At 26.3% G+C, this 12,415-nt stretch overlaps 1 protein-coding gene across 1 annotated transcript; it reads left to right on the forward strand.

The window, feature by feature from the left end:
* The first annotated feature begins 3,846 nt into the window (after positions 1 to 3,846).
* LOC126670377 (transcription factor bHLH68) lies at positions 3,847 to 8,636 on the forward strand. Its single transcript, XM_050364090.2, has 9 exons — positions 3,847 to 4,340; positions 4,494 to 4,830; positions 5,129 to 5,203; positions 5,439 to 5,504; positions 6,253 to 6,318; positions 6,459 to 6,518; positions 7,230 to 7,274; positions 7,521 to 7,568; positions 8,243 to 8,636. The coding sequence occupies exons 1-9, from the start codon at positions 4,093 to 4,095 to the stop codon at positions 8,372 to 8,374; spliced, it is 1,077 nt and encodes a 358-aa protein (XP_050220047.1). The 5' UTR covers positions 3,847 to 4,092; the 3' UTR covers positions 8,375 to 8,636.
* The last annotated feature ends 3,779 nt before the right edge of the window (positions 8,637 to 12,415 follow it).

Consider the following 12,415-nt stretch of genomic DNA (forward strand, 5'->3'; position numbering starts at 1 on the left):
TATTTTTTATTAATAAATAATTTAATGAGATTAAAAAGCTAATCAATCATAAAAAAATTAATATAAACAATTTAATAAAAATATATATAAATAAAGATATATTTATTATATTTTTAATCTATATAAAAGAAATTAAAATGATAAACAAAATGAACCGGTGGAAATATATCATCAATTGGTTGCCTAAGCTACCAATATTTATAGCCAGGTACCCATTACGATATTCCATGTATTTTCCTATAGTTCTACTTTTCTGGCTTTTTGCACCTTCAATTATACGTTTTGTAGACGTTGACAAAAAATATGTTCTTTTCCACCTTATCAAATTCAGAAAAAATAACTAGGTAGGTTCATGATCAAATTCAGAAAAATTTCAAATAATTATATTATTGTAAAAATGATGAGTTTTCTCGTAACACTTTCTAATTGATATATAGTACGTATTTCATTCTAACCATGCAAAATTTGTAACTATTTACCTTATGTCAACAAAAATAAATAATTTATAGTAACTGATGGATATCATATCCTATTATAAGTACTATGAAGCAAGAGATTCATCCTCAGACGATATCGGACTCCCGCCTAAAAGGCTGAGACAGACAAAACCAACGACCGAATCTATAATAACCTCAATCTACAAATATAAGACTGAATCCCCTGAGGACTCGGACAAAGCGCGTCGATCTTAGAATTCGGCCAGATGACTAGATTTACAAAGATTCTCTAAGTTCCTCGAAAATCCTTCCTATTTGGATACAAGTTTCAACTTAGTAAGATAAAACTCCAATTTAGGACGACGAGACTATTTAAAAAGACATTTCTAAATAAGACCCATGTCTGAATAAGGAATCACACTCCTAATTAGAGTCAAACCCTACTAAATAAGAATCACTTTCTTATTCCAAGTCTACAAGGTATACATTCAACTACTATATAAAGAGTTTGAGGTATGGTTAAACACACAATTATATTCATATACTCAAAACGCTGCTCAAAACTCAATGCTGACCTTAGCATCAGAGAGTTAATCAGACAAACACTGTCCGATTAGCTTCTACCCTGTTTTGCAGGTTAATCCACCGGATCAGAAGGCAAACTCCATCATTAACAAAATATTAAATTGATTATAGTTTTAAGAATAAATGTGATGCATATTAGATTTAGAGAGGAAGTTTTGTTTTGTTTAATGAAAGAAAAACATGTTTGTGTGTAAAATAATTAAATCACACCAATTCGACTTAATCATAGCAAAAACAATGCTTTACATATTTAATAGTTTGATTTTAGTTTGAGGACATATTATTAGTTTGTTTGTGACTTTAAATTTTTTTAAATTAAAAGTACAAAATCAATATATATATATATATATATATATATATATATATATATATATATATATATATATATATATATATATATATATATATATATATATATATATAATGTTTGGACAATTTTAAATAACTTTTTTAAAAATATCAAAATTATATGGCCTAATGTCTTAAAAACACCCTACCTTTAGTTAGCTCCTTTTCAATTCTATCATGATGTTGAAAACCGGTCAATTTTTATTCAATTTCGTATTTTTTGGTTTCAATTGTACGCTTAAGTATTAAATTGAACTTTTTCATTTAAAAAAAGTTAAAAAAGTTTCTTGAATTGATCATTTTTGCATTAGATTGACTTTTTTAAAGAATTTTTTTGAACTTTTTTCAAATAAAAAAACGTCAATTAATTAATGCTTAAGAGTATAATACAAATGAGAAAATAGGAAATAGGATAAAAATCGACAAATTTTCAACGTCAAGGTAGGATTGACAAGAGATTAAAAAGTCGGGTGTTTTTAAGATATTAGACCAAACTTTATATTGTAATTTTTTTTTATATTTTTAGTAAAATTATCAATATGAAATTATCATATAAAGTATGAATTATTTGATGATGTTTAATTATTTGAGTTTAAAAAATTATCAAACTAAAATAATCCGAATTTGTTGAATATTTAACATCTTTTTAATTTCAAAAATCAACAAATCAGTGTAATTAATTGATTCCAATTATTATATTAATATAAATATACTTAAATTAAGTAAATCATGTAAATTTATGAAAAGAATATTAATTAGTCTATTGTTACATGTATGTGATTAGTAAGTATATGCATCTACATCCATATTGGATATGGGATTATAACCACATTTATTGACGAAAAAATGAATGTTTTCTATTTAACCAATAAAAAACCTACATATTTTTTAATTTAAAATGAAATACGAAATTTAACTATAAAAATTGGGTTAGACATTTCAAATGGTAAATTTTTTTTATGAAAATTTCAAATGGTAATTTAATTAGTAGGCAGTAGCTGAATTGTAAATTCAAAAGTATAGCATTAAATTACTTTTAAGCTTTATGATATATATATATTGAACCTACGACCTTAATAATTTGCTTTTTAAATATATTTTTATAATTTTAATTTTTTCGACAGATATATTCTTTTAAAAGATTAAATTATTTGGTCCATCAATTTAAAAAGTTGGATTAATCAATATCTAATTCTCAATTCAATAAAAGTTGCAAGTGTTTTTTTTATAACTGGAACAATCAAGTAATTTCAAATAAGCAATTCACATAAGATATGTTTTAGATATATTTATTTCTATTTATAAATTTAACATATTAGATTGTCAAATATTTTTTCAAAAAATATATATATGTTAATGCGGTTGAAATTGTGGGTATAAAATTATTTTACCTTATTTTTAATTCATCCAACTCATGGTTTAAAAGTGTTAAATGTCATATACATCTAAACTGAAATTGCATAAATGGTTTTTTTTTAATAATTAGAAAAAGGGGTAGCGTTCGTGAGAAGAATCAATCCCACGAGCAGATAGAATCCATTAGATCAAGATTAAAGTACAATTTAGAAAGTCATATGACAAGATTTAACTATATGATCTTTCCAACTCTAATCTATCAAAGATTTAAAAAAAATCAACAAAGGAAACAAGTAAAACAATAAAGAAAACAACTAAAAAATTAATAAAAAATGAGAAGACTCAAACTGTGGATCTCGCTAAGGTTGCTATTTTGGACCACAAAGATGAATAAAGTCCCCTTGTGTGTGAGTTTTAATTTTGAAACACTTCCGATTAAATCTTGAAACCGCTAGATCCGTTTAAGTTTAGTATTTCCAGTCATATTTATCCATGGAATGCTTAGAAGTTATATAGATAACTCTTCAAAATCTTATATCTACAAAAAATTGATACCAATGTCAGAACAAATATTAGAAATTTTTGAGAGATCGAAGAAAGCAAACCACAAAATAAACATAAAATAATAAAAATATTCTTTCAAGAAAATCATAAACTCCATATCAGAGAGATACATAGCATAGAGATTTTATTAAATAAAATTAAAATTATATATTATTTAATATTTATGGACGGAAAGGAGGTAATTTTTGACCAAAATCGGATAATCACTTTCTCCTATTCTTCAAAGGATGAAGATGATAAAAACTTTCAGAGAAAAAGAAAATCAAAAGTTTAAAGAGAGCGAGTGATTAACTATTTATCATATTAGATCTGCGCTTATATCATTTGACTTATAGTTTTAGCGGAATTCGGGTTCAATGATTATGAACTTGATGAAAAAAAGCAATAGGTGGACATTTTGATACATAACATAGCAAAACTGTCCACCCAAAGGTTATTAAAATGATTTAATTTTTTTGAAAAACAAAAAGAAAATTTAACAATTAAGTAGTAAGAATTGCTACCACCTTTTCTGTCCCACTTTAAGCTAAAGCAAAAGCTACATAGAAAAAGCAAGAAAGAAAAAAGAAAAGGGAGAGAGACAGAAAGCAACAACTATTACAAAACCCTCTCTATGATTTAAATTCTCTCAATAACACACAATCTTGAATTTTTCTCTCAGCTTTCTACAAAAAAAATATCAAGAAAAACCAAAGTTCAAGAACAATTTTCTGTCTCTATAATGGGATTATATTCATCAATCACGAAAGAAAGTTAAAGAAACTGAAAGAAAAACAATTTTCTTGGATTAGAAGAAATAATAATGAATAGAGGTGTTCTGCAGACCTCATCGCCGGTGCAGCAAATAATGACCGGAAACCCTAATTGGTGGAATATCAATAACATGAGGCCACCAACTCATCATCATCATCAACAACAACCACCGTCTCCGTTTCTTCTTCCTCCTCCTAATCTTTTTCCTCAGTTCACACCATCTTCTTGGCATGATAATAATAATACTAATAATAATAATCAAGATCAACTTCCAGAATCTTGGAGCCAGCTTCTATTGTAATAATTCTAATTTATTACTTTTTCTTGGTTTTCTTGATTTTTTTTTCATGTTTGATACTCTTTCTTTAAAGATCTTTGAATTCTTTGATATGTTTCTTGAGATTTAATTTTAGGGCAGGGTTATATTAATGAACGTGTGATGTTTTTTAGGGGCGGATTGGTGGATGAAGATAAGGGAAACATGATGATGAGTCATTTTCAAGCTAAGAAATTTGAGGATTGGGAAGAGCAGATGTTAAACCATCATCATCGTCATCATGTAGCTGATATTAAGCAAGAAAATTCAGAAACTAACTATGTTTATGTAGGGCATGAAAATAATGAAGATTTTCAGACAGAAAAACCTAATTGGTCTCAAATGATTCCTCTTCCTCTTCCTGTTTCTTCACCTAACTCCTGTGTTACTACAAGTTTCAGTAGTAACATGTTGGATTTTTGTAATAACAAAGGAGACTGCAGACATCCACCACCGGATCGATCCTCGGAGGTAAGATTTACGACATAGCAGTTTTGCTGTCAATTAAGCGTTTATAACATTTGAGCTATATAGAACATTGGTAAAGGAATAGTATTATTTATTATTTATTAATTATAATCCAACTTTTATAATTCACTTTCTTGACATTTTATGTTCTTTTTTGTTTCTTTTAATATCATTTACATGAAACAAATTTCATTATGGCCAAAATTAATGCCTAAAGTTTCGAAATAAGTATGTTTTTGGCTATAATTAATGATTAAATATTTTGTTTTTGAATAATTTTTTTTATTTTCTTATTGTATAGTGTAACAGCAACGATTCAGGTGGGGCAGTTAAGAAAGCAAGGGTTCAGGCAGCATCAACCCAATCGACCTTTAAGGTAATAAAAAGAATCCTGATTTTATCAGAAAATACAAATATATAAATTCCCACAATCATAAAATGCACAAACACTCACAAACATTCTTAGGGTGGTGACTGTTGTCGTTCTTGATTGTCCATTTCTTGAACAATTCTGATTCTTTTCCACCTCATTTTTGCAAATAATTAATATTTCTGAAAAAAAAAAGATATTTATTAATTATCAAGTTTTTTTTAATTCTTGTTTTCACCAGGTGAGGAAGGAGAAATTAGGTGACAGAATTACTGCTCTTCACCAATTAGTTTCTCCATTTGGGAAGGTAATTACAGATTCTTTATTACTATTAACCTAATCAGTAAAGAAAAGTCTCCATTAAAGTTTTTAATGGATAGTTTTGTAGAACGCTAAGCGAATTTGAATTTTTTAATTTCAACAACCAAGCATATTATTTTTCGAGAGGTAACTAAATAATTTTTGGTACATTTTCTGCTTATGCGGGCAACATTTCACATATTTTATTAATTTTAAAATGATCAAACTGTATACTTTATTACAAAATGAATAATAACTTTTAAAGAATGTGAAGAAATTGGTAAAGTGCATATCTTTCTATTGTTCACTTAGGCAATATATTACTGAAAATCATTTAATTAGTTATATCGCGTCAATTTATTCCGCTTTCTATGTCAACTGGCTTTTTTATCCTAAAATATTTTTTTTGTTTAATTACTAAAATTAAAATTTTAACTATTATTTGATAAAAAAACCTTATAATTTAGTAAATGCACAAATTTTTAATCTAAAAGTCTCAAATAACTAGATCTTGGGGATGTGATAATTGGAATATTAAACAACTGATCATACTCTTTATGAGGACACCCATATAATAAAAGAGAATTTTTTTTTCACCAAAAGGAAAAAAATTATCTTTTTTTTTTCTAGAATTTGTTTAATTTATATTGATATAATATATGGAACTAGGGTTTTTTTACCCTCAAAGGCATATAAAGAAGACAAGAAAAAATGACTTTGGATGTATGTGGTGTGGTATTTTTTGCCTTTTGCAGACTGACACAGCCTCTGTATTGTTAGAAGCTATAGGATACATTAGATTCCTTCACAGCCAAATTGAGGTGATGTTTCTATCTTCATTTCCTTTATTTCTGCAAATTATTATAACAGTTCACAGTCTTCCATTAATATTCTTTTCAGTTATATAAACAGCTTTTTTATCATCTTCTTGATTATTCCCTTTACTTGAATCTATATGCAGGCTCTCAGTTTACCGTACTTGGCCACTGATTCCTCAAATATGAGGCACCATCAACCATCTGTAAATAACTCTCTTTACTTCTCTTATTATATATTGTGCATGGAGAGGTGACGGATTTATACAATGGTATTAATATATAATTTAGTTCAATTATAAAAAAAAAATCGTAATATAATTTTTACTGTTTTAAATTTTTTATTGTGTTCAATTTGACCGAAATATCCTTGAGAAACAATATTGACAATTTGATCTGTTAATTTTGCGAGTTTTGACAAATTTAAGAAGCAAATTATAAACGATAAAGAGTCTATTTAATAATAATAGTATACAATTTTATCTTAATATTTTTGTGCTAAATTAGTTTGTATATATTTGAAGAAATATTTCATACAATTTCAACTTTTTATGATTCTTTTCCTTCATTTAGGGAATGATTTATCATATAAATAAATTAAGAGACCAACATATAATTTATTTTTAGCAATTAGATCTTTTCTCTTTTTTTTTTACTATTTGGATATAATTATAAAAACTCGTAAAATTAACAGATAAAATTATCAAAATTATATTTTGTAATTATTTCTATCAAATTGGTCACAGTTATGATTAATATACAATACTCATATAGTCATTTTACCTTAAATGTATACTATAAATTTATACTTTCAAGAAGCTTAGAAAAAAATTATGGATTGGCCAGTACATGTGCATGAAAATCATAGCGATCAATTATGTGGGTATTAATTGATGATGATTGTAATTTCTTGATAGGTTCAAGGAGAAAGGCATAGTTTATTTCCTGAGGATCCTGGTCAGGTATGCTTTATTGGATCCATTGCCATCTTAAAAGGGTTTTGATGAGAAAACTTGATGAATTTGAAAGTTCAATCCTCAGATGCAATTAATTTTTTTTAACCTAAAAAAGGGAGTGCTATAAAAAGAACAATTTTCAGCTTTTGTTGTTTATTTCTTTTTTGGATAATTAAAAGCTGCCTTAGTTTGAATTTTAAATTGTTTAAAGAAAGAAATGCTAACTTTAAATTTGTTTATTTGTTTGACTAGTTGTTGAATGATAACTGCATAAAGAGGAAAGGAGGTTCTGATCAGAAGGTATTTATTTATTGTCTAATTACAACCATTTCTTTTGTTTATCATCTTCTTCTCCTTTCTATAAAGCTTCATCTTTAGGCATTTATGCTACTATATATTATTGGGAAAACTAATTAATATAATGGAGAAAAGTAAATTTATGGAATATATCATTAATAAAGTGGCAGTTTGATTTTATATTTTTATTGTTTGTGTTAATTATATCCAAACAAAAAATAAAAAAGATGGAGGATCTAATTAATAAATTATTTTTATGACTAATTATTAAGAAAATATAAAATATTTATTCAAAAATATATATAGTTTTATGCAAATGCTGTATGTTGTCAAAATATTTTGTTATTACATTAAATTTCATAAAAAAAAAACTGCCAAATATGGACTACTTTATTATAAAGATAATTTATAATATTCAATTGTATCTTATTTATCAATTAGATGTTTTTATATTTTTATGTACTTAATTCTCGTATATAATTAAATAAAAACGTAAAATTATTGGACTAAACTGTCAATTTTTTTATCCAGAATATATTTATCTGTTTACCATTGATGTATGAATATGGATTCATTTTGCCTATACTATTTACTTCCACATGTGTTAAGTTTAATTGGCAGCAAAAGAGTATGTTTAAATCACTAATGAATAATTAATTTTAATGAATATTTGATAGAATGAAGAAGCAAATAAGAAGGATTTGAGGAGTAGAGGATTATGTTTAGTTCCTGTTTCGTGCACTCTGCAAGTCGGAAGTGACAACGGAGCAGACTACTGGGCTCCGGCTTACGGCGGAGGCTTTCAATAGGCGACGGATTTAATAAAACTGGTCGCGCAAAATCAGAAGAGCTTCCATTAAAATGATATAACATCACGAGCAGTCACTCTGCTCAAAATATAAGGCTGATTGCTCATGATGCTATACAATCTAGCTACCAATATATTTATGTGCTCCAGTGTATGTATGTCGTCGTTTTATGTTTTAATTTAGCCGCTGCTAGTTTTATATTTGTTGCTTTTCATGTATATTTGCAGTTTCTAGTATGATTTTATTAATCATTTTGATGCTATTTATTTGCATTTTAAGCAGCATTTATCATTGAATTATCTTGGGAATTTTATCGGATATATATTCTGTTGATACCTGCTTTTTTATGCTAAAATTTTAAAGGGTTATTATCATTGTGTGCCTTTCCAATTTTATCATGTTATTTTAAAGTCGGTATAATTTAATAATAATTTATAGCTAATATTATGAAAACTATTATATTTTCATGGTCTACGTAAACAAAATACATTGGAATCATTTAGTTAAATGTCTTTACTCGAAAAATAAATATGTAATTATAACCCAACCAAAAAAAAAAGAATAGTCTAATGGTGAAAAAAAGTGAAACTTTTACGACTTGTTGAAATTCAAATTAATTTTTTTTAATTTTTATAATAATAATAATCAAATTGTATTATTTTTTGTTGTAATATAGCCAAATTGGTAGTCAAGTTTTTTAAGAAAAAATGCAAGTTTAGATAAAATTTCAAAAGTTAAAAGAATTTGACTTTTTAATACTTATATAAGGATTGCAGACCATTAGCTAGGGCAAATCTAGGATGTTTTTGTGCGTCACTGAAAATTCAATCTCGTGACTTAGGACCAAAACTTTCCTCTCTATATGCACGCCATTGCCTAGAATAGGAATCGAACATTTTATGCAAAACTTATTAAGAATTACTCATCCCAAAGACATGATAAATTCTCTCATCCGCACACTAAACCAATTATGGAATGGCCGTTTGATAAATAATCACGGATTTGGTTCACCTAATTTTTTTACATGAACATACAAAATTTCGAAAACTTAAAAAGGTAAATATACAAAACTTTCGAAAAATTAATAAGAACCAAAGCTCTTTACTTCTGCATCTTTAATTAGTTCTGTCCTTAAAAAAAACATGCAGCAATGACGTTATTGATGTATTACATAAGTGTTTTTATATAGGCAATAATGAAATCTGCAGTAGCTATGACGCCCTCAAATAATGCCAGCACTTTTGCTTTGATTGGAAGTTTAATTTTTTTTTCTAAAAGAATTTTTCTAAGAGTAGTATATCGAAAATAATTATAGAAAAGGTTCTTTTTTTTTTATAATTTCGGGAGGAAGAGCGTTTGTGGGTGGAATAGAACCTATGACCTTAACAATTTGCTATCCCACGCTTATAGCATTTGAGCTACAACTCATTGATTAAAAGGTTTTATTTAGACCAAATGTTGTAAAAAGGCTAATCCTTTCACAAAAGTCCTGGCCTTTCAATTTTGTCGATTTTGGCCAAAAATTAATTACTTGGTTTCACAAAAGTCCTGACCTTTCAATTTTGTCGATCTTGGCCAAAAATGGATTATTTGGTTCCACAAAAGCATTGACCTTTCAATATTTGGCATATGCCACATAGGCGTCACATAGGCAAATTGAAATCAAATTGAGAGTTAGCCACAATTGAAACCAAATAATTTATTTTTGGCCAAAATCGACAAAATTGAAATTTTAAGATTTTTGTGAATTTTTTATGAAAGATTTGGCATTTTTAAGACATTATGCCTTTTATTTATTGACAACTGTTATAGAGAATATTTTTATAGAAACTTATATGAACTCGACTAATCAAATTTTTAAAAACATCACATTATTTTAGTACTTTTATTTTTTGATATTTAATTGATTGGATTTATGTACTTTTACATAGCGGATTCGATCTAAATTATAATAAACTTCATTTATAAGAAATTTAGTTGACCATTACTTTTTTGGTAGAAAATAAAATTTAAACTGAAACTTATAAGTTTAATAATTTATTTTTATCACTAAAATATGCAGGGATTAATAGAATATTATTCCAAGAAAATAATTACAGAAAACTACAATGAAAGTTTTTGTTTTGTTTTGAAAATGAATGAGAGGTTTAAATGGGCGTAGTATGAGATAATAGTAATTTGGGCCTACTTCGGCCCCGACACTAAGTTTTCGCTGTATTTGTCCCCCTCTTGCTTTTTGGGCTTTTAAATTCGTAACAGCTACAAGCCCATCATTTTAAATTCAAAAAAGATAAAAGTTACTGAATAAATTTTAAATATACTCTAATAAAAGACACTTTTATTTCCATCTATTTAATTTTTTGAACAAATAAAAAAACTAAAGAAATTTAATAATATATATATATGTATATAGAGAGAGAGAGAGAGAGAGAGAGATAAATTTAAACTATTTTTTAGTAAATCAGTTCAAATATTTAAAACTATATTATGTAACTACCAAATACAAATATATTTTTACATGAAATAGTAATAATCTCTTAAAATACATGTTTTGGTAACTTATTTACAACTTTACCTTCTAAATTTTGACTTTTCTTTTCTGACTTTTTTTATTTACGAAAAATATCTTTTTTTTTTGTTTTAATTTTACAAATACCTTTTTTGGTTTTCAATTTTAGTTTTTGGTTTTTTCAGTTCGGTCGACCGAACCGGTTTTTAATAATTTATTTTTTTTATAGATCTTTTTTCTATAATTTTTTTTATTTTTTTATAGTGTAACAATAGTGTTTTTATGGTGTTTTTATAGTGTAAGATTAGTGTATATATAGTGTATTTATAGTGTATTTTTGTAGTGTTTTTTTTGGTCTATACCATGAAACACTGCAAATACACCATAAACACTGTAAATACACCATATATATAGTAAAAAACGACAGAAATACACTATAAATACACCAAAAATACTAAAACGTAAATATATTATAAAATTACTACAAATGCACCATAAATCAATTTGTTCTTTACAAAATCAGTAGCAATAAACAAATCTATGAATAAGAGAAGATAAAATAAATAATTATATGAATAATAGAATAATTTTATAAATAAAAAATTATAAATCTACAATAATTTATTTACAAAATGTTTAAATTATTACAAAAAACGTAAAAAATTACACAAATCTAAAAACGAGTCGAGAAATCTATTGCGCGAACGGAAGAGACGAACAGACCAGCGCGAACGGAAAAGACGAATGAAAAAACGACCGGAAACGACGAGAAATCCATCGGAAGTAGACAAACGAAAGCGCGACCGGAAAGACGAACGAAAAAATAATCGGAGGAGACAAACTGAAAATCAAATAAAAAAAAAAGAAGAAACGAAGAGAGAACTTTAAAAGAGAAGATAGAAGAGAGAGAAGAAAAAAAGTGGCTATGTAAAAATTTAACTTAAAATGAGGTAAGACTTCTTTATATAGTGATTATTTTTGGTAAATAAACTAGAGAAATAGGTAGCGTAAGAAACAAGGGAAAAATGGATCAAAATGGTGTAAATACTTTGCTAAAAATAGATATTTGGAAAATAATCTCCATAAAATATTGTTTGCATATATTTTTATGTGTGTAACTATCTAGTTTGTAACTACCAAATACGGTTTTGGTTTTGGTTAATCCGTTATTTGTCTACCCGTATAGAATTTTGTATATACACTCGTATTTAGTTTATTTTTATTTATTTTTGAGAAAGTTGAAATTTCAAATTTTCTTTATGTAGGGAAATGATTTCTATAAAAATTATATAGATTTCTTTCGTTAAATATTAACAAAATAATAATAAAATCTTTTAATTTAAGTATTTTAATTAGTTAATAAAAGTATTGTTATGTTTAATATTTGATGACTTTAAAATAACATATAAATTTGTGATAAGTTAAAGAATAATCTAAATAAAAATTTATACTAATTTTTAATTAGTTAACATTTTAGAAACTAGTTTTGTTTTTTTATTAAATATTATTTTAAACTAAGCGAGGCCTTAGAT

This window comes from Mercurialis annua, linkage group LG2 (genome assembly GCF_937616625.2).
Source record: "Mercurialis annua linkage group LG2, ddMerAnnu1.2, whole genome shotgun sequence".
Lineage (NCBI taxonomy): Eukaryota > Viridiplantae > Streptophyta > Magnoliopsida > Malpighiales > Euphorbiaceae > Mercurialis > Mercurialis annua.

Coding starts and splice junctions, on each gene's coding strand:
- LOC126670377 (XM_050364090.2), top strand. CDS start 4,093: ATGAATAGAGGTGTTCTGCAGACCTCATCGCCGGTGCAGCAAATAATG. Junction 4,831..5,128: donor CACCGGATCGATCCTCGGAG/GTAAGATTTACG, acceptor CTTATTGTATAG/TGTAACAGCAACGATTCAGG. Junction 5,204..5,438: donor CAACCCAATCGACCTTTAAG/GTAATAAAAAGA, acceptor TGTTTTCACCAG/GTGAGGAAGGAGAAATTAGG.